This window comes from Eptesicus fuscus, chromosome 4 (assembly GCF_027574615.1).
Source record: "Eptesicus fuscus isolate TK198812 chromosome 4, DD_ASM_mEF_20220401, whole genome shotgun sequence".
In the NCBI taxonomy this organism is placed as follows: Eukaryota; Metazoa; Chordata; class Mammalia; order Chiroptera; family Vespertilionidae; genus Eptesicus; species Eptesicus fuscus.
Window position 1 is genome coordinate 69,670,918 of NC_072476.1, and position 23,249 is coordinate 69,694,166.

The 23,249-nt window shown below is 42.4% G+C and overlaps 1 protein-coding gene across 4 annotated transcripts in view; it reads left to right on the forward strand.

Moving 5' to 3' along the window:
• Positions 1-23,249, forward strand: part of SERINC5 (serine incorporator 5) — a 98,387-nt gene that overhangs the window by 24,110 nt on the left and 51,028 nt on the right. For 2 of the 4 annotated variants that reach the window (XM_054715120.1, XM_054715121.1), the window contains exon 2: positions 18,561-18,732. The exons of the other annotated variants lie outside the window; for them this stretch is intronic. In XM_054715120.1, the coding sequence (XP_054571095.1) occupies positions 18,586-18,732 (147 nt within the window). In that variant the 5' untranslated portion in view covers positions 18,561-18,585. The remainder of the gene's footprint in view (positions 1-18,560; positions 18,733-23,249) is intronic. 4 annotated transcript variants of the gene reach the window in all.

A 23,249-nucleotide genomic window follows, 5' to 3' on the forward strand; every position in this document is an offset into this window, starting at 1 on the left:
TTTACAAAGCATTTTATAGCTGACCAATAACTTAAGAAACGCGTGAAACAAATTTCAGCTCCTAAGTGCTGGGAATTTGCCCTTGGGGACACTTTATTCCTGTTTAAGTTAACAGGTGTTCAAAAAAGCCCTCATAGTTTTATTTTTATTCTTAACGTGGAGTTGGAGAAATGCCCAAGCTTTTACTTCTCTGTTGAGGAGAAGTGTCCAAACTTTTAAAGTTATTATTTGAAGTTTTATTTTTTTGACTCTTGCTTATTTTGTCTGAATGGGACTATATTAGTTGTTTTTTAATTAAAGAAATTCTTTATAAAATTTGTAAAATTAGTTTTACTGATAATAGTTGACATAGCATATAGCTCACGCGTTTGAAGTATACACTTCAATGGTTTTTAGTATATTCACAGAGTTGTGCACTATCACTGTAATCTAATTTTTAGGATATTTTTGTCACCTCCGTGGCCAGTGGCAGTTATTCCCATTTCTCCCTGAAACTTCCTCAGAGCCCTGGCAGCTAACTACTAATCTTATGGACTGGCCTATTCTGGAAATTTCATAGGAATGGAGCCATATAGTCTGCTGTCTTTTATGATAGCTTCTTGCATTTTTTTTTTAATGTTTTTAAAGTTCACCCGTGGTGTAGCATGTGTCAGTACTTCATTCCTTTTTTTAACGAAAAAACCATTGAAACCTGTAAAGAATTTTAGTGAGTTTATTTGAGCCAAAATGTCGACATATGCCGGGAAGCAGAATCTCAATGAATTGAGATAATGCTCCGAAGAAATGGTGTGTTACATCTGTATTTATACATTGCCATCAGAGGAGGGACATAGGTGAGCTACATGAAATTCATTGGTGACGGATTAAGGAGGTGGGATAAAGTCAAACGGTGGGAAACCCCTGGGATTGGATAAAAAGTAAAATGATGGACACATACCTAGGTGGGTACAGGAACAATTAACATGATAATGAAGGAATTTGAAGTATCTGTCCTGGCGCCCACCACATTTGGTTGTGCCCCAGGGGCTCCAGCAAAAGAAGGAAGTTACAAGTTACCCAGACAGACATCTCACAGATATGTTATCTTAGAGGCAAAAAGGCAAATGGGCTCAGTAAAGAAGATCTAAGTTGACCTTTGTCAGGGAAGATATCGGACAAGGACATGACTACCCACTATTACCTGTTTGTAGTTAAATATTTAATTTTCAAACCATCCTTTGTGGTTATTTCAGGTCTCTGAGTTTGCAAGACTGCCACGTAGGCCTCCCCTGAGCTTGTCAGGTTAGCATGTGGCTCCTTTCCTTCACACTTTTTTATGAATATACTGTATTTTACTCATCCGTTTATCAGTGGATAGCTGTTTGGGTTGTTTCCACTTTTCGGCAGTTTTAAATAATGGCTGTTCTCAACATTTGCTGCAAGTGTTCATGTGGACATGTTTTCATTTCTCTTGGGAGTGAAATTGCTGAATCGGATGGTAACTATATTTAACCTTGGAGTAACTGCCAAATAATTTTCCAAAGAAGCTGCTGTGGCCCCGGCCAGTTTGGCTCAGTGGATAGAGCGTAGGCCTGTGGACTGAAGGGTCCTGGGTTCGATTTCGGCCAAGGGCACATGCCCAAACTTGATTCCCAGTAGGGGGCGTGCAGGAGGCAGCTGATAAATGATTCTCATCATTGATGTTTCTCTCTCTCTCTCTCCTCCTCTCCCTTCCTCTCTGAAATCATTCCCACCAGCAGTGTATGAGGATTCTAATTTCTCCACATCCTCTCCAACACTTAACAATTGTCTGTCGTTTTCTTCTTCTTTTTTTAATTATAGCCATCCTATTGGGTGTGAAGGGCTATCTCATTTTGGTTTGATTTGCATTTTCCTAATAAGTAACGTTAAACATCTTTCAGGTGCTTATTGTCCCTTCATATGTCTTTGGGAAAATGTCTATTCAGATCCTTTGTCCATTTCTAAATTATTGAATTTTAAGAAATCTTATATATTGTAGATACCAGCTCCTTATAAGGTAGGTGCAAATAGTTTATCTCATTCTGAGTTATCTTTTCACTTTCTTGATGGTATCATTTATGGCATAGAAGTTTTAAATTTTGATGTACCTGTTTATTTTTTGTTGTTGTTGTTGTTGCTTGTGCTTTTGGCCTATTTTTTTTTTTTAATTTACAGTTTACATTCAATATTACTTTCTGTTAGTTTCAGGTGTAAATGTGCAGGCCCACACTCTAACCGCTGATGCTTAGCCTAGCCTAAGATCATGAAGACATAGCCCTGTGGTTTTCTCCTAAGAGTTTCATAGTTTTAATTTATACATTTAGGTCTGACCCATTTTGAGTTAATTTTTGTGTATGGTGTAAGGAAGGGGTTCAGTTCCATTCTTTTGCATTTGGATATCCCGTGCCGGCACCCTGTTTTGAAAATACTGCTTTTCTCCCTTGAATTATGTTGGCCCACTTGTCCAACATTAATTACCGTAAATGTTAGGCTTTATTGCTGGGCTCTCGATTGTATTAACTTTTTAAATTGACTATACCTTGGATAACTATTCATCTGGGATTTAGACACACTGGGACTGTCCGTCCGTGGGCTGGAGACTGCATTTTGGGAATTGGTCACTCTTAGTCATTCTTGGATGGTTGAGTCATGTCTGCGTGATCATGAGATTAAATATTTACAGAGATTTAATTGCAAGTTACACAGAGTGGTAGTAGATGTTGTCAGAGGCATGAGAGATGGTTTTGTTTATACAAATCGCAAAATATAAACACTGGCAGTAGAAACTGGAGCCATCATATATCAGTTAAACTGCTCCTAAATAATGGGGTTGGCAGGACTATAAAGTACACTTCCTTGCTATGTGGAGCAGTAGCTGGTTCTTTGTTTAGTATTTTCATTTAGTAAGCAGTAACTTAATTGGAAATGAATTTTGATTCGGTTTTCCAAAACGAAGTGCTATTCCTCCCCGCCTCCCCCCTCAATTTGGTGAGGCAGTTATGCTGATTGGAAATCACACCTGAATTTGGGTCTTGTCCTCACCCCTAAAAAGCTGTGACCTTGGGCAACTTAATTTCCTAGTGCCCACGTGGGGAGAATAAGGGTCACTGCCTCACAGGGTGGCAGAACTTGCCCAATGGACCAGAGTCCGTGACAGCACTTGGAAGTGATGCTGCATAACTGGGAGCTATGGCCTTGTCGTTGTTACTTGTTTAGGTCGTTCTAAAACTCCCCTGCCCTCACGTTCCCTCTGGAAAACACCAGGGAACAGAAATGCAAAAGGGAAGAGCTTTTTGGTGAGATGTGAGGTTTGGCCGATGGGTGCTCGAGTTTCAGGTTTCTAGAGCCGCTGGAGCTGCCCAGAGGAAGGGAATCTCTGGGTTGCTTTTCCCCTGGGAAGTGCCTTGAGCAGTGGGAAGAGAGCTGGCCACCAGGGAAGTCTTCCCAAGCATCAGCGCAGGTACCAGCCCTCTGAGCTTCCTTTGGGGGCACTAAGAATAACATTGGCAACTAAGATCCCTGCTCTAGGTGCTTTGAATATATTTTCCATCCTAATGGTCTATCCTGTGATGTAGGAACTACTAGTATCTCTATTTTGCAGATGTGACTGAGGAGCAGAGTATAAGTAACCTTGCATTGAATGGAATAAGCATTTAATACTACAAGCTTTATTGTAGAATATCTATTACATGCCAGGCACTCTACATAGCTGATCTCCTGAATCCTTACAGCTGTTCATCATCATAGCTTTGATATGGGGCAGGGGGGACGAGTCTGTGTTTTTGCATTGCTTCACTGGCCAAGAGATTTCTACCTACATTAGGGAGCAAGTTTCTGTTATTTGCTTACTTTTATCCTTTCTTAGTGTTGACTCAAGCTATGAATGTTTAATGTAGGTGAGTTCAAATTCTTGTTTGTTTCCATTGGTCATTTTTCAGTTATTTGATAACTTCAAATTCGTTTGCAAAGCTATTTTGCTTTATGTATTCTCTGAAAAGAGATGATCCGAAGTTGTTAAATTAGCAAAAAAAATGTGTGTATATAGATAATAAAGTATTGAGGTGAGATTTTGAGGGAAAGGAAAATTTCTGGATTGATCAGTAAATTTGCTTTTAAGCCGAAGAATAATTTCTGTTTTCTGCCTTTTGCTTTGTATCTTGCTGTGATCGTTAATTTTGAAGAGTTTTACGTGTCTAGAACGAGTTGGAGGTATTCTAATATTAACTGTGGGAAAAATGTGAATTGTGGGACATTTTAGAAAGGGACAGATTTTATGCTTGCTACCAGTGCCAAAGTAGCTGGAGCTTAAAATAATTGCTAAAAACTTTTAAAAAAATTCTCACCAGAGGATATTTTTTCCATTGATTTTTTTAAAAGAGAGAATGGAAGAATTCTCTCTTTTAAAAAGGAAAGAGAGAGAGAAACATCGACATGAGAGACATATTGATTGATTGCCTCCTACATGCACCCCAACCAGGTATTGAACCACAACCGAGGTACATGCCCTTGACCAAAAACAGAACCTGAGCCCCTGCGGTCCGCAGGCCCACACTCTAACCACTGAGCAAAACCACCCAGGGCTGCTAGAAACTTTTAAACACCATCCCTTCCTGTACAAAACAATTTTATTGTGAGTGTATGTCAGCAACTCTTGATGGATGCTCCATTTTAGAGATGGCACCATAGAAGTTTGGGTGAGAGTTTTAGGACCTAGTGGACTGAGTTCACACCTCAGAACCTTAGGGAAGTTACCTCACTTCTCTCCAGCTCCGCTTTCTCATTTGTGGGGGGGAAAAACAGAATGGCGTTGTTTTTTCTTTTCTTTTTTTTCTCTTTCTTTCTGTCTTTCTCTACTTATTTTTTCTTTCAATCACTTTTTCAAAGTTATTATAGCTTATGAAATTTTTTCTGGGTATAATAAAAAGTAATACATTTTCATGCCAAAAAATTAATACTTTTTCATTTGTGGGAAAAATGTCAAAAATACCAATGAAAAAATGGTAAATGAATATTTACCTCATGGGGTGGTGAGGAGGAAATGAATCTATGCCTAGAACTTAGGACCCACCTAGTACCTAGAAAATACACAATATAATATTTTCTATTTTTCAAAAAAAATTGTTATTACTACCATTGCCAGAACGCATAAGAAGAATGAAGAATGCCTTTCAGAATGCTGCTGGGCCCGAAGGCCATGGCTGTATTCTCACCGTGAGCCTTCGGAGTGGCGCTCAGTGAGGGCAGGTGAGGAAGATGCAGGTCCAACCGGCTCTTCTGACTGCATTGGGCCTACCTTGCACATGCCTGCTTTGGGGTCTTTTGATTTTATGTTTCTCTATGAGGGCAGAAGGAGGAGGCTTCAAAACAGTGTATTCCAGGTCTCCTGGACATGTGGTAATGTAAAAACAGTGTTTGGAACCCTGATGAGCTTTGTAATCAGAAAATCAGGCTTCCCCGTCTGTAAAATAGGGATTGTGATGCTTACATCATAGGGCCCCTTTGAAGATTAAATAAAACAATGTCTTGGAAGCACCCTAGTTAGTGCTTTGATACAGAGGAAGTATTTGAGAAATGGTAGGTTACTATTATTTATAATGACTACGGGTAGAAGGATCTTCTGGCTGCCTAAGACACTCCCATCTTTAATTTTTTGGTGTTTCAATGGCAGCACAGCATATAATTTTCTCCCTTCTTAAATTGTGGGACTTGCTGCACAGTTTGACACTTTGAAGTAGGGCTGGGGCTCTGGGGCTTTGTTCTGTCTCTGGAGCTTTATTTGCTCTTCTTGGGTGTACATTTATGCGCATGTGTGTATGCATGACACATATGCGTGTGCATATAACACTTGCAACACAATGTAACCTTGGGCAAAGCAGCATTGAGGTAGCAAAGCTGCTGTCTTGGTCTTTTCTAGTGTTACCCGTCTCCACCCTCTCTTTGCCCTCTTAAGGGTTTGCTTTCATTACTCTTCCCCTTGCAGGGGCTGTGTTAGAATGAACTAGAATGAGTTCCGAAAGTAAGGTAACGTATCCAGGTTTCACATTCATCTCTGTATTGGCAGGAATAACACTACCCTCCCTGCCCATCATGTACAGTGGTTATCAGGTTAGAACAACAGGAAGTTTGTGAAGACTGGTGGAAGCGTGAGGATGGAAGAGTGTAGTATCGTGAGGGAAGTGCAAGCCTCAGCAAAGGGTTCAGCTCATGTGTATGAAGTTAGGTTCCAGGCCCCTGGAGCATAGAACTCACACAATTTCCTAATCCCATAAATGGGCATGCCTGCCATTATAATCTTTAAAACACAAAGAGAACAATCAAGAAGCAAATGCCTCCTCTTAGATGGTAGAAATGTTTTGTGTTTTTTGGGGGAATGTTTTTATATTTGTCTTTGGTTGGTGCCAGACATTTGGCTTCAATAATAAAAAAAGAAAGAAAGAAAGAAAGGAAGGAAGGAAGGAAGGAAGGAAAGGAAGGAAGGAAGGAAGGAAAGAGAGAGAAAGAGAAAGAAAGAAAGAAAGAAAGAAAAGAAAGAAAGAAAAAACAAACACCACTTCTTCCATGAGCATTTTCGGGTGACCTCAGCTAGAAGTCACATCTCTCTCTTTGGGACCGCACCATGCACCATTCATTTAGCTGTGCCTGTCCACCCCAGGCCAGTTATTTCAATAAGAGCCCTATTTCTTCTGGTAGACAACAAACTCCTGGATTGGCTAACAGATATTTATGGAGCACTCGCTTTGTTGCAGGCACCAGGCTAGCATGGGGGCCACAGCCTAGAACAAGATGGATGGTCTTTTCCTTGATGGACTATGGAGTCTAGGGCAGGGGACAGATTTTAAATAAATCTTCCCAAGATGCCTAATTCCAATTGTGATGAATTTGGTAGAGTTAAGAAAGTTTATAACAGGAACTTAATCCGGACAGGAGGATTAAGCAGGTCGGGAGGCAGCGTAGGGAAGCTAGGACTGCCACGTAAGGTTGCACAGTTTGTGTACCGCACAGGTCAGCTGAGAGGGCAGGCAGAGCTGAAATCCAGTTCCTGGTTGCTTACTCAAGCTGTGCCTTTTTCTTCTTTTATTTTAATCCTCACCGGAGGATATGTTTTACTGATTTTAGAGAGAGTGGGGGGAGGGGGGGGGAGAGAGAGAGAGAGAGAGAGAGAGAGGAACATTGATATATGAGAAAAACATTGATCAGTTGCCTCCCAGGATCGAACTGGCAACCTAGGCATGTGCCCTGACCTGGGATCGAACCTTTTGATGCATGAGGTAATGCTCCAACCCACTGAGCCATACTGGCCAGGGCAGTCTTTTCCTAATTTTCAGAAAGGCATTGTGTAGACTAGTAGGGGCAGTATTTAGTTCCTGCCCTCCTCCCTCCAAAAAAAAGCATTGCACTGATAAGTAAACATTACAAAAGTAGGGGGAAAATTGACTTAGGAGGTCTTTGTTATTTGATCAACTCTCTCATCTAGAATAGAGGTTGGTGATAATAACATAGGATTATGATTCAACTCTATAATGTATATAAAGAATCTAGTAAAGTATATGTTGTATATAAGAGGTGCTCAATAAATTGTGTTTCTACAAACTTGTCAGTACTATTGTTTCTGCTGTCTATTTTACTCCATTTTCTCCAATTTCTTCCTTGCGTCTTTGGGAAGACTGGACATTGGCAAAATACCTGCCATCAGGCCCTTCTTACTTTCTAGTCCGATGTTGTATCATCAAAGGTTCAATCTTAGTGGGTTTTTTTTTGTTTTTTGTTTGTTTGTTTTCTTGCTCTAGAATTTTAAGTAGCAACTTTATTTCGAGTTATTCTGCATGATTATGGATACCAGGAATTTAGTCTATAAAATTTAATTTGATTAGAACATTGATTTTCAAATTTGTTCTCTATGTAAAGAATGATATTTTTCTTTTTTCTTAAATTAATAGTTTATTGATTTTTTTCAGAGAGAAAGGATGGGAAAGGGAGAGAGAGAAAGAAACATCGATGTGAGGGCGCAACATCGATTGGCTGCCTCCTACATGCTCCCCACAGGATTGAGCCTGAAACCAGGCATGTGCCCTGGCCAGGAATGGAACTGGTGACCTCCCGGTGCACAGGGTGATGCCCAACCAACTGAGCCACACCGGCCAGTGCAGCATGGTGCTTCTTACTCATTATCATGCGAACGTTAGTGATATGAACCAGATATGATTTTATAGATAATTTCAATAGGCTCTGCAGTATAAGGATGGTTTTTAGTTGTCTGGTATCTGGTCCTGGGATGGTTAGGGCAGAGAATTATTACCTCCTAGCATGGAAGAACCAGGCAGAAGAGGTGGTCCAGAATATGGGCCCTGGATTGGTTGGTTTGCGCATGAAAGGTATACTCACAGGGAATAATTTGCTCTCCCTAGGAATTAGCTAGCCCTGGGAGGGGCAGTCGCTCCAGAGCATCAAGAATGCAGAAAATAACGGTTAGATTTTGTTCCTGCAAATAGGAGAAATTTACCATGGCTTAATATCAGCGATGGACCCCTTGGTCCAGCATGTGGCAGAGGAGTGATAAAGTAGCAGGGTATAAGGACTACTGGGTTGGAGCAGTTTTGGGTCTTGTTCCCATGTGGGCCCAGTTTTGTTCTTACAAGTAAAATCTGTGTTCAGGGACTACCATACCACAAATTCTTGTTCCCTTGTGGGCCCCAAACTTGCTGGTGTTGATGAGAGGTAATGGCTAAAGATAGTGGATTAGGAAAGCTTTGCCCTGCCACTGAGAAATCAGCTGAAAACAGTGCCCCAGCCATGGTTGCTTGGTGCGGTGATTCTTCTTACAGGACATTAGGATGTTCCCCAGAGAGTGGGGTTGGGGCCATTTTCATTGAAGCTATCCTTGAAACTCAACTTATGGTATTTCTTTTGATATTCTTTGATTTTGCCAAGGTTGTCTTGTTATTTAATGCACCCTAACAAAATGAATTTTATAAATAAAATAGAAGGTCATAACCCATGTGGAGGGTAGCAAATTAAATGAGCTTTTTACTTTTCTCTGGATCAGAAGATTTCTACTCTTTGATTTTTCAACCATTAACATTTTCTCTTAATTTAGAAAACTTGTTATGAAATTCATGCTAATGTTGAAAACTTGCAAAAACCAGGACATGATAAAGAAAAAGATCATATAACTTCACAACTCTGGTTGAGATTTTAGTGTATTTATCTTGCCCCAAGGAAGTTTCTATTTAGCATTTTTTCATATTAAATTATGTAAAGACATCTTTTTCATTGTGTCATTCCCTTTTCTTGTGTCATTGAAGTCGTGTTTGATCCCACGGGAAACTTGCTTTTACTTTTGTCATCGCTGAGGAATCCTGAATATAAAGAGCTAGGGAAACTTGCTGTTAGGTGTGTGGGATGTCCTCTTTAAACACAGGACTGTCTAAAGGTGCATTCTGAATACATACCTGCACCTGCTGTTGGACGTGTTTCAGATACCGGATACTCAGAAGAGAAGGCCCTGCAAGGCCCGAGTTTGAGTACAAGTTTGAACCAGCCATCGATACCTCGGGAGCTTAAAAAATGCAGATTCCAATTCTGAGTCAGTAGGGCTGGGCTGGGCCCTGACAGGCCCCCAGTGGTGCCCCTGCCCCTGCCCCATGAACCACACCTGGAAAGGGACTTGAGAATTTGCCCAGTGCTCTCTGCTTTTGCTGCGAAGAGATTTCTGCTTTTGTTTTGCTCTGGGCTGGTCTCTTTGGGGGCCTGGCTCCACTTTTCCTATCCCCTCCTCCGGGCTGGGTTCACACCCACATTCCTGCCAGACCTGCTCTCCTCACTAAAGCAAGCTCTGGTCTCCCCAGGCTTCCTCCTCCCACCACCACCAAGTCAAGGTCCAGAAAGACTTTTTAGTTACTTCCTACTGTATTGTCCCCCCAACCCCCCCAGCTTCCTGTCTGGGAGTTCAGGCCCAGGGCTGTCTGATTTCTTTCTTCCCTTGGAGGGTCAAGGCTGCCTGCCAGCTCTGCCCAGGCCCCAACCTGCTTCCTGCCCCTGGGGGGCTCTGAGGGAAAGAAGGAGAGCAAGACAGAGGCTTCAAAGGAGCCATCTGCTCAGTCCAACATCCACTCCCTGAAGCCGGACTGAGAAATGCTAGGTTTGATTGAACAAATAACTGTAATTAAGGCTCATTTCCTGAACTGCCTACCCCTTTGGCCTGTTTACCAATAGCAGCTCATTTAGTTTGTGCATCAGCCTGGCTTTGTGGTCCATTGTGTTTGCTTTTGATGTTGGGTGCTGGTCTTCACAGTCTAGGGCTGATAGAAGAGCACTATATTTATAGTTTTAAAAAGCAAAGGGAATACCACTCCCAACCGGAGTGGCGTATTTCCTTAAAAAGAATGCCTCAGGGGAAAGCTCTCTTTAGACTCCCCTCTGCCCACCCATCTCGGTTGCATAGGCAATGCCCCGATGAATAAAAAAAATGAAAGTTGGGGTGGAGGGCCCCCAGGTAAGAATATTTTCATTTCTGTTGGTATTTTGATAGGAAAAAAAAAATGTTTCTTGGGCTCCTTCATTTGGCTCTCGTTCCTTTTGTAAATGTAGTTTAAGAACATTCACAGGAAGTTTCTCAAGTTGGCGTGACTTGCAGGGGGGAGTGCATGTGTGTGATCGTTGCCTGCCAGCTGGTGCCACAGAGGCAGCCCGTACCTGAATCCAGGCATCCTCACCAGTGCTGCCCAGGGTTTGTGCGGCCGGCTTCGTCATGAGGACCTGGTCGGAACAGGATCGAGGGGGTGCTGTAAACTCCACAGGGCCTCTGGCAGGGCTTCAGTTGTAAAAGGGAATTGCCTGCGGACATTTGCTTGGGAAAGGCACAGACCTCTTCATTCCTTCCTCTTCAAGCCGAGATGGGAGGAGATAACTTTCAAGGATGAAAGGAGAGGAGGCTGGAAAGAAGGCTTCCTGCTGTTTTGGGGGCTGATGAAGGGTGAAATTAACTGTGAGAAAGTGTTTCCTCAGCTGTAGGAAAATAGTGCTGTTGTTACTTCAGCTCCAAGCAAGAGCTGTTAAGCCCGGCATTTCATGTGGCCACCAGGCTTTCATCTGGAAGGATGGAGTGCATTACAGGGAGGGGTGAGGGTGACCCTGTCGGAGTCTTCGTCAGTCCCGTGTTTCCCCAGGAGGAACAGGGGTCTAAGTGAATGTGGGCTTTCCCTCCCTCTCCCCTTCCTTCCTGCTCCTGCCGTGCCGTCCGCGTCCGCGACACCCACTTAGGGCCATGGATTTACCAGACCCGGCCCGTTGCCTGCCATTTGTTTCCAATTTATCTATTCATTTATGTGAAAACAAGTTTGAAGCGTCATCTTTTATTGGGCATTTGTGTGCATGAAAAGGAATAGGATTAGACCTGGCCAGTGTGGCTTTCGGTTGGCTGGTTCAATTCCTGGTTAGGGCACATACCCAGGTTGCAGGCTCCATTCCTGGTAGGGGCATGCAGGAGGTAGCCCATCAGATTGATGTTTCTCTCTCTTCCTCTCTCTCTAAAAGTCAATTTTAAAATCTTTAAAAAAAAAATAGGATGATGTGAAATCCTGACTGCGTCCTTGCATGGAACCACGGGAGCTAGACTGCCCTTCAAAGAGGTGCCTTGTCACCAGGCAGTGGGTCAGAAGAGGGACACCCTTCTGTGCTGTGGGGAGGGAGACTGATCAGCAATTGACCTTGTATGTGGGTTGGGAGGAGGGGCGTTGTTGCTCTCTGCTTTTCACAAGGAGGGAGGTAGATACATCAAGGAAGTCGAGCATTTACCACCCCTACGCTGTATGTTCCGGAGCATTCGGTTTTATGGTCATCCTAGGGTTGACTCATTGTGGCCAGCCTTTCATTTTAACTGTGTTGAGATGGAAACCTTTTACAATGCAATAGGACACAGACATTCACTACCTTCTTACTAGGGTCAACAGAGCATCGTTTAAACCTACTTAAGATGACTTCATTTAGATGTTTGGATTGTCTGTTAGTTTATTGCACTATAGATAGCAGAAGCGTGAGAACCAAAGGCTCAGTTATTTATTAGCTCATCCTTCCTCCACATTGCTGAGTTGTTTCAACTGGTGTGTATTTTGCTGGCCCATGGATGCTCATCCCTGGATTTGTTTGGAGCCAAGTCACCTAACCATCCTGAGTCTCCGATTAGGTGCTGTGGCGGGTTTCTGTTTGGGTAGAATTTTGGGATGCTGAGTTTTAGGATAGAAATTCACTAGGATATAAGTTTTATGAGGACAGGGACTGTACTACTATCTCCTAGACCAGTGATGGGCAACCTTTTTGAGCTTGGTGTGTCATACTTCGCCAAAAAACTGAGCCATAACTCGGGTTGTGTGTCACTTTGAGGAAAAAAACATTACTTCGCGATAGTTATAGTTTAAATAACATAATTGCATAATTGTTATATATAATTGTATTTAATAAACCTCAGCGGCCGCGTGCCATCAGAAATGGCTACGCGTGTCAGTGCTGACACGCGTGTCATAGGTTCGCCATCACTGTCCTAGACAGTGCCTGGTCACTAGTAAACACTGGATAAATATTGGTTGTATATGGGTTTGTAGTATCATAGTGCATCCATATGTTTTATGCATTGGAGTTGCACATAGAATTTGACTCCTTAGTGCACTGCTAACCACTCGAAATTACTGGCCCAGCTGAGCTCTGGGATCCTCCCTGCTCACACTGTCTGAGCCGGTGACATGGCTCACATCTGTTCTCTGAAGGGGTCCAGACCAGGCCCCCCAGATGTGCTACTTTGGCATGTGGATCCTTTTGAGCTGAAGGCAATCGAGACCCTGTGGCCCCAATATAAACTTTTACCTCTCCTTTCAAGATTTAAATTGGGGGGCTTCCCCATAATGTCAGTTACCACCAGAAATAACTTTTTATGACCTATCTATGGGATAGGGCAGACTTCTCATTACTGAACATCTGCTCCTCTTATCATCCTGCAAATTACTGCCTTCCCCCCCTCGGAAGCCCCAAGGCGCCTCCTTACCTCATCCTCAGCTCAGATGCCATGTATACCTCACTCTAACTTTCTGTCTCTGAACCCCTCCTGTGTGGAGGTATGTAATAAAAGTTGGTTATTTTCTCTTGTTGATCTAATCTGTCTCATGTCAATGTAGTTAGAACAGCAGAAAGAGCCTAGGAGGGCAGAGGACAGTTTCTCATCCCCACATCCCTGTCCCAGAGCACACGCTTGGATGTAGCGGGGGGTTGGCTCTCTGGCCAGGCTGTGAAGCATTCTGAGGCTTGGCAGGGGTTGGGCTGCCATAAAGCACCTCTCGGAAGGGGCGTGGCAGATTTTTCCATTACTGCATGATCTCCATGACCCAATCAGGCAAATGTGGGGTTTTGTGTTTCGTTAACTGCTTGTTGTTAAGTTCTTATAAAGTTAAACAAGTACTATTGTTTCCCTCCTTGTTTCAATGAGGAACTTTAAAACTCACTTTAAAAAATGATTTAAACCTAATAAGCACTTCTCTTCCCACATCCTAGACTTTTCTATTTTGCATTTCAAGACTTCGTGTTCTTACACCTGTTTTTTCCTCCTCTAGAACTCGCTTACCTCCTCTTTCTCAGCCCTGTTCTGCGGCAGGTATTTGTGGCTTTCGTGGGTGCAAATGAGTGTTCGGACTGCTTGTTCGCTCCTTGGACATACAGATGGCTTTAGCTTTTGGGCATGTAGTTCCAAACGCATGGAACTTTTCCCCAAGTGGCTAGGATGCTCTCTTGGGTTCAGCTCTTAGGAATTTTGTTTCTAGAAGTGTTTTCCTTCAACAGATGCATTTTTGAGCAGAAAATGAAAAAAACTTATAAATCGGGCATTAATGCTTGATCCCCTCCCCCATCTTCTTTCCATGTTGACTTGATGGACTGAAGAGAATGGGCATCTCTGGGAAGGAGGGAGAGGACTGTGATGCAGATGATAACAACCGGCTTTTTTGGGGGTGGGGGTGGGAGGAGGAGGTGTACCCTTTGTTAGGCTCTATGCTGAGAACTTTGCCTGAATTGTCTCATTAAACCCTGAAGTAGGTATTTTTTTATTCCCATTTTACAAACGAGGTAACTGAGACCTAGGGAATTGGTCCAAGGCTGCACCATCAGGTAGTGTTTGAGGTTGGGTGTGAACCTAGACAGCCTGACTCCATAGCTCTTGCTCTTAATTTGCACTCGGATGTCGAGTGTGACTCGACACGGTTAGCATCGGTAGCAGCTTTTTATACTCTTTGAATGTATCAATAATTTGAAATATAAAAAAATCCAAATAAATAAGTTTGTATGAAAAGAAACTCCAGTTTTTTATTCTACTGCCACACTTTGTAAAATCTGGGGTATTTAAAAAATTAAATCCCGAATAGAATAAAGGAATCGAGAAAAAAGCAAGCGAGTGCAAAGGGTTGATTTAGAGGTTAACCTCCAAATCAGTGGTTCTCAACAGACGGGGCGGGCAGTTGTCTGAGACATTTCTGATGGTCACCATCTATGAGGCAGAGGAGGAGGGGATGGTGGTAGAGGCATTTTGTAGGTGGAGACCAAGGATGCGTGCACAGGACAGCCCCCAACAAAGAATTACAGGGCCCCCAATGTCATGGTGCTGAGATTGTCAACCTGCTCTAAGTGATCTCCCAGGAATGTTTGTTTTCTGTTGAAAGTGGAGTTAGTTTACCTTTTAACCTTAAACCTGCTAAAATACATCCCATGTGGAGGGTGGTGTGATGGAATGCTTCAAAGAATCCAATGCTGTCTGAGAACAGAGAACTTGGTCAACATTCCTTGGTGCTGAAAGTAACCCTAACCTCGTGAGAAAGGGACTCCGCACCGGGGGAACTGGTTTTGTCCCAGCCCCTGGTCAGTCTGTGTGTGCTCACAGCCTGTCTTTGCCCGTTTCAGACTTGGACCCTCTGGGTACTAAGTGTCCTTTAAGGAAGGACACTGACCCTTGACTTTGCTTTTCATGGAAATGCTGTTGATTGTGGAAACTAACATGTTCTGGAATGTTGGAACCTGTGTGAGAAACCACCTGTCAGAACCTCCTTTCTGACAAACCCCCAGAATCCTGCTGCCACAATTTTGGGAATGACTGTGAAAACCTTGGAGTTTTAAGGGATTCTTTAAACTCAAAAGAGAAAAATGTAAGAAACTGAGCTAATTTCTGGGTTGGGCAAATATATAGCTTGCTCAACTCCTTGGACTTATAGGTAGTGGTTTAATTTTTCTCATTTTATGTTTATTTGTTTTAAATTCTACCAAGTAAATGTTTATTTATATAAATAAAACTAAAAATATTACAGGAGTTAAAGAATTTTTATTTTTTATTGTGTTAAAAAAAACAAAAAAAATTCCCATTTTTAAAGGTAGAGTACAGTAAACATTTTCTAGTTTTTAAAAACTTTTTATTGGAGAGAGGGAGAGAGAGAGAAACATCGATTTGTTGTTTCACTTATTTAAACACCCATAGGTTGATTGTTGCATGTGCCCTGACTGGGGATCAAACCCTCAAACTTGCCGTTTTGGGATAATGAATGCTCTAACCAACTGAGCTGCCAGCCCAGGACATAAATTTTCTAGTTTTATGCTGTAGTTAGAATGATAGTTCACTGTGGCTGTTTTCTACCAATCACAACTGAAGTGGATTTCATTTCTCATTGGCTGATTGATTTAACAAGTATTGGAATGCTTACCAAATAGGAGATAGAACAGGGATGTGGCTTTGTTTTGTTCCAAAATAGAAAATTTTAGTGCTTTCCTAATGATAAGATGTGTGCTTGTTCAGAAAATACAGAAAAGCATGTCACTTGTAATCCTACAACTCTGTTCACTACTGTTGACATCCTGGGATATCCTTCTAGATTGCTTTTTGTTGTTATTGCTAATCTATGTCATGTTATATTTTTACCCCAAATGCTATTGTACTCTATACTCTTGTGTTATTAACTATTTCTAGTTAACACAGTGTGGACATCTTGACAGTGAATTTTTCTGTACAATCTGTATCATTACATATGTATTCAATAATGTGTATGTACCGCAATTTCAGTGATCATTACTCTTTCATGGAACATCCAGGTTTCCTTTCTCTCTTTTAAACAACATAGATGGTCATTCTTATGTATACCTTTGTATTCTTGTTTAGTGAGGGGAGAAACAAGGTCTCTTATTGCTGCATTCCTAGGAATTAACACTGCAAACAGTAGGTATGTCATATAATAATAGTTGAGTGAATGGATGATCTTGTTATTTTCACAGGATTAGGAATAGGGCTTTTAATGTGGGGTGGGACTTGATGGTGAGGTAGGGAGCTGGGTGATTGGGGTGGTTCAGCTGCTTGGGGCAGAGCTCTAATAGAGGTCACCCAGGTCCACTGAGACCAGAGTTGCCTGGGAGAGAGGAAGGAGCCCAAAAAGGGAGATGCCTTCTCCAGATGTTTGTTGATTGCTTACTGTACACTCAAGGACAAAAGAGAAAAACTGCTTCCCCTCCTACCTTCTCCTCACACAGCCAGTCTCCCCTCTGTAGGCAACCAGAGTTTCAGGTCGGTGCTCTGTCCTGTTCACCATCTTTATGCTACTTGCCAGCTTTCTTCTGACCTTAAGTTGCCCAACCTCTCTGAGCCTCTGTCTCAGCTCTGTAAAGTGGAGGTGATATAATGGCTAATAATAATATTTTTTGTGCCTTGCAGAGAGTGAGAGATTAATTACTAAGTGTCCATTGTTGTTAGCTAATACTGTGGGTTAAGTAAGCTTTAATAGGTGGCTGAATACTCTTTTGTAGGGAGATATCCACTGTAAGCTCATACAAACCAACTCACTCACACAGTATATAATATGTGCTGAGTTTTAGGAAACAATCGTTTTGTGAATTAGGGACTACCTGCAACCCTGTGTGGTGCAGGGGGGTAATCCTTTGTGGGGCAGAGGAATGGTGTGTTTTTGTTCTCCTGGCTTTCAAGTGTCATCAGTTCCTTGCATAACCACCAGTGAAGGGTAGCACTTGGCACCACGGAGGGGGGTGGGAACAAGAGTTGCTAATTTACCACCGCTGCCTTTCTGTTGTGGTGGGGGAAAAGTCTGTATGCCAATGGGAAGCTGTTTCTGAGCTTGGAGTGAGGAGAATGATCTGCAAAATGTTGGTTGTGGAATCTAGAACTTAAAATGAATGTTGCTATCCAAGTAGAATCAATTATTTATCACCTCTCTGCTGACCACACGTGATTCATAGGTAATAACAAAGCCTCGGAGGAGAAAGAAGGAAAGTGGGATGTTACTGAAAGATATGGAAATCTAAATATCATTAAAGTATAGGGAGTGTAACCAGACAATCAATGGGTCGTGTTGCCTGTCACTATTTGACCCAATTAAGCAGAGACAGGGCTGAATCATATATGAGCGTTTATTCCAATACTGCCAGCAGGTCATCCACAATCTGCTCTGCCTCTCCCCATAAGCCCGCTGCTTATATTGGGCAGAAGGACAAATACTACATGGGGAAGTAGCCAAAGGGTATGCCAAATGGGCAGTTAACAGGTAAGCAGAGGGCTGGGGTCTTCAAAGGGCTGGCGATTCTGGTTTCTGCAGCAAAGTTGTTAATCTTTCCATGATAATAGGCAGCTCCAAATGGGGAGGATGGGCTGCATTTAGAATGTGCCTTCTCTAATCAGAACAAAACAATCACGGTTAACAGAGCATGATTATTATTTCTTACAATTCTAGCTGGTTCCCCAACATTCTGTTTTTGCCCCTATCAAGAGCACTGTTTAATGAAAAATTTTGAACCCAATTTTATGTCTTTAATCATGTTTTTCTTAAATTTCCTTGATATTATAATCCCCCAGCATGCCCAGAAACACCTGGGTTCTGCTTCTAATAGCTTCAACAGCTTTTATTTTTGAGGAACTTCCTCACTGCTCCTCCCCCCGCCCCATTTATTAGGAACAGTACTATAATTAATGTAGTTTAAAAAAATCTCTTCTGTCTTTCCTCAGTTCTGCTAGTGATCCTGTTTTTCCAAGTCAGGAAAAGGGACTGAATGAAGGGCGGTGCCAGATTTGAAGATTTCTTTCCTTTTGCAGTTTGGACTGAGTTTAGACGTCCTAAAGCCAGCTTGGCTCTCTACAACCCTCGAGGAATATGTCTTTTTGATGAATGGTTTCCACATTGCTGAGGAATTCACACACCCAAAAACGAAAGCATTGAAACAAAAAAAATGTGACCCACATTTGGGGTGGTTCTTGTGACAGAATGTCCTATGTACTTTGCCGCCTGCCTAAGTGGAGCCAAGAGAGCATGACTTCATGGGATGCCTGGGCCATCGTCATGAACGAGTTCTCTCACTGCTGTGTGAGCTCTACCTGACAGAACGGAGACCATGAAGCAATTAGAGTGATGCTCACAGTTCCTGTGAGACGCTTGGAGAGCTTTTGACTGCTCTACTGTCCAGTTTTTCTCTTTTTTTATTGATTTTCCTCTTTTCTTTCTTTCTTTCTCGCTTTGGGGTTAACTCAGTGTGCTTGCCTCTTACAGTTTGTTTTTCAACATCTAAGCATTTATGGATGGTGGGGATGTCAGATCACCTCTTGCATGGATGCCACCATGTCTCTGGCAGATGGTACCTGCTGACCATTGCTTTTTCCCTGCTGAACCATTCAGCCTTGGAACCCAGCACAGCGTTCCAGGATGCCACAACGAGTTGAATGTAAGATGAAACCTATTTCCCCACCATCTACTGTTTGCCACCTAGGCTTCCTCAGTTTACAAGCGAGGAAAACCAAGACCCAGAGAGGGGAAGGAGTTACCAGAGCCACAGAGTTGGAATCCAGGTCCTCAGGTTCTCAGACCTTTGCTCTTCCCCCAGTTATCCCCTCCTGGTCCCTGTGGCTTTAATAACCTGGTAGCCAACCAAGCCTCTTGGCCCTGTGAGAATAAGACCGATGGAGAGAGGGGGACTCTTATGAATAACATGGTGTGTGTATGCTCACACTGATGATGACATCGGGCTTTCGTCCTGATTCTTTGCTCTTTCCCGTTGGTGTTGTTGCCTGGGAGCTCTAGGTCAGCGGTTGCCAGCCGGTGGTCCGCGGACCACTGGTGGTCCATGAGGTCCGAAAGGTTGGCGACCGCTGTCTAAGTAATAAACGAATTGTGTTTTCTAAGTTGACAGTAGCGGAACTTGGAAGTTACTACCAGCCCTAGCTCATGTTTTTGTATCATTTCCTCACATTCCCTGGCTTAGAAGAACTGTCTGTGTCCAAGGCCAGTGGGGAGGACAGGGAGGGAGACCAATATTTAATTATTGTGGTGTGTGTGTGTGTGTGTGTGTGTGTGTGTGTCTGTGTGTGTGTGTGTCTGTGTGTGTGTGTGTGTGTGTGTGTGTGTGTGTGTGTGTGTTGTCGGGATCCTTAGACAGGAGAAGGAAAAATAACACTTGGGGTGAGGCCCAGCTCCAGGTGGCAGCAAGCAGTGGCTCATCCTTTCATTTAGACTCTGCCCTGGCAAGGACAAATTTCTTAGAAAAAAGCCTTGGCTACTCAAGCTGTTGCTCTTTCAGAGGAAGTTAGCTAGAGGGAGGTGTGAAGGGCTCTTTGATATTTTTCTTTGCCACTATGGGGAGGGGAAGCTTCTTCAGAAAGAAAAATAAATCCCGTGAGTCAGTGCCACATTTGCAAATGCTTTTATATCATATCATCAAACTTAGTTGCTTTACTTAGTCTTTTTCTTTCTTTTGAAAGTTATAGCAGTAGTACATGCACATAGAAAACACACAAGCAGAGAGTAGAACAGTGAGAAGGAGGTGTCTTCTTTTCCTCCCCACATGCATGGGTATATAAAATATCAGAGCATAATGACTGTGTTAGTTTGCTGGGCGGCCATAACAAAGTATGTAGGCTGAGTGGCTTAAACAACAGAAATTTAATCTCTCACAGTTCTGGAGGCTAAACGTCTCAAATAAAGGAGTTGAAGACTTGGTCTCTTTTGAGATCTCTCTCCTTAGCTGGCAGATGGTCGTCTTCTCCGTGTCCTCGTGGTTTTTCTGTGTGTCTGTGTCCTGATCTTGTCTTCCAAGGACATCGGTCATATTGGATTAGGGCCCACTCCAATGGCCTTTTTTAATCTTAATTATGTTATTAAGGATCCTATATTCAAATAGTCAGAGATACTGGGGGTTAGGACTTCAACATGTGAATTTGGGGAGCGTGTGGGTGGGGAAGATAACTCAGTTCAGCCCAGAACACTGACTTACTCTTTTAACTACATTGTATTGTGTAGCTAGCCCATAATTCATGTATCTGGTCCCCTGTGTATCTGGGGAATAAGACTGTTTCCATGCTTTTAGTGAATAACCTCACATCTGAATCTCTGCCCCTGTGTAAGTATACATGCAGGGTGAGCTTGTAGAGAAATTGCAAGCTTTGGCCTCCAAAGAGATTGTCTTGTGTCCTTCCAGAGTGCATAATAATTTCTTGTGGAACTGGAGAGTGTGCGGTACCTACAAATTAAAGCCCTAATACTTGGTGATGTAATGCTGGTGTGAGAAATTCAGAGTGTGGCACAGGACTTGTGCACATGGCCCTGTGGGATGGGGTTGGCCAGCCCTTTGAGGAATGTTGCCATTATGACTTTACTGTACACTTTTCATTCAGCATCCATGTATTGAGGCATTAATGGACACAGTTTTGCTCATTTCTCTGTTGTTATTTTTATTGTTTTATTTTTCTTTTTTAATTGATTTCAGAGAGGAAGGAAGAGGGAGAGAGAGATAGAAACATCCATGATGAGAGGGAATCATGAATCGGCTGCCTCCTGCACGTCCACACGGGGACTCGAGCCCGCATCCCGGGCATGTGCCCTGACCAGGAATTGAACTGTGACCTCCCGGTTCCTAGGTCCACGCTCAATCACTGAGCCACGCTAACTGGGCATGTTGTTGTTATTTTTAAATAGACTTTAACTTTTAGGGCAGTTTTAGTTCACAGCAAAATTGAGGAAGGTACAGAGATTCCCCATATATCCCCTGCCCCACACGCGCACAGTCCTCCCTCCTTATCCACACTCCTTGCCAGAGTGGTACATTTGTTACAATTGCTGAACCTACTAGTATAGTGACATATTATTATCCAAAGTTCATAGGGTTCACTCTTGGTGTTCTACATTTATTTGTTTATTAAACCCTGACTTGTTCAGTGAAAAGTTTTGGCCCTCTGAGCAAGAAAGACACTGGCACTTCTCTTCAAGCTTGTGACAGCCCTGGAGGTTAGGCTGGCCAGGAATTATTCCAGTTTTGAAAGTGAGGATTAGGAGAGTGACATAGAGTGAAAAAGCCATAAGTGGCAGGGGCTGGGTGTGAGCCTCTTTTATTCTAAATTTTGCTTTTCCAGAAAGAAGTGGTAAATCAGCAGGGCTGTGAGATTTTTTTAGAGGCTAATATAACATTTCTTTTATGGATGCTGGTTTGAGTTTCTACTTGTGTATATTAGTGTTTTTTTTTAGCTAAAGATAATGCACTTGTTCCCTTGGTTGTTGGCATAGTTTGCTTTGATAAATAACTACTAGAAAAAGGCTATTGGATTTTAAAATATACATGTGTGTATATATGTACTAGTATATCTGCCTATCTGTCAATCATACCATAGAATTATATAGAGAGTGAAGGTGTAAGTAAGGAAGTTTGAAAAGTCAGATCCATAGTATGCCGCCTGACTTTAGTAATAGAATAAGATTAAAACAGCATGACTTTCTTTTCACATTTTCCATAATCACATCTCTCTGTCACTGTTTATCTGTCTTTAAATGACCAGTTAGGCTTACATTATGTATGTGTCTGTTTCTCTTCTGTGGAGATATTAAGGTTAAATGTTGATTCTGCTGTGGCAAAGTTCTATCATGGAACAGGAGAGTGTTTAAAAATATATATTTTCCAAAATAGATTGCATTTGAATTTGACATACAGTAAGACTGGTTATCTAAGACCACAGAACTAAAGAGGTAGCAACCAATGAAGGAGATAGTTGAGAAAGAATTTGGAAGGCTGAGGAGGAGGGAGGCAGGGCGCAGAGAGAAGACATGAGGGAGTGAACTGTAAAGGAAGGTGATCTGTAAGAATACCACACAGGCCGAGGTGTTGGGGTCCTACTTGTGTGGCCTGTTAGTTCAGCCCAAGTAGAATAATCTTACAAAGCAGTGGCCTAACATTATGAAGCAAAAAGAGTCTTTTGAGGAAGATGGCTTGGGAAACTGAACGAAGGTGGAGAGAGTACATTAGCAAAAATTTAAAATAATGATATAGTGCAGAATGTCCAGGGGCTCAAACAATGGCGGTTTCATGAAGTAGATGAAATAACTTGGGAAACGACATTTCCAAGATCTGTCTTAACATCCTGTGATTACAGCCGGTGTCATACCTGTTGACCTATGATCTCTTCTCATTGTAAGTGATGTTTATAGTGTGGCATTCTAATTGATGCTTGTTTTGCAGCTGTGCCAGGTCTTGAACTTCCTTCCAAATCATTATCAAGAGACTGAATTGTTAGGTTGTAGGTTTTATATAGCCTGTACTGTACTGTATATAGGTTTAGTTGTTATTTGCAGTTTATAATCATCTCTTTTGTAGAAATCCCTCCCTGACACCAGGTGTGTCTGATTAGGTCCAAGAGACCACAGCATAAGCATAAATATTGTTACCACTTTATAAATGATTAAGTCTTAAAAGGGGTTAGTAACTTGCTCATGGTTCAGAATTAGTAGTGGGTGGCAGACCCAAGCAAGCCCCGTACTCAGGCAGTGTGGCTCATAGCTTGAGCTTTTAACCACACTACGCTCTATTGCCCTATGCTTTTTTTTTTTTTTTAATATATCTTTATTGATTTCAGAGAGGGAGAGATAGAAACATCAATGTTGAGAGGGAATCATTAATTGGCTGCATCCTGCACGCCCCCTACTGGGGATTGAGCCTGCAACATGGACATGTGCCCTTGGTGGGAATCAAACCCTTCAGTCCGCAGGCTGATGCTCTATCCACGGAGCCAAACCAGCTAGGGCTATTGCCCTATGCTTTACTAAAGATGTAGTTTCCTTTTAGAGCAGTGGAAATACACTGTCTGATATTATAATGATGGATATGCATCATTTTACATCTGTCCCAACCCACTGACTGACTATACAGTGAACCCTAAGGTGAACCATGGTCTTTGGGTGATAGTGATGTATCAGTGTAGG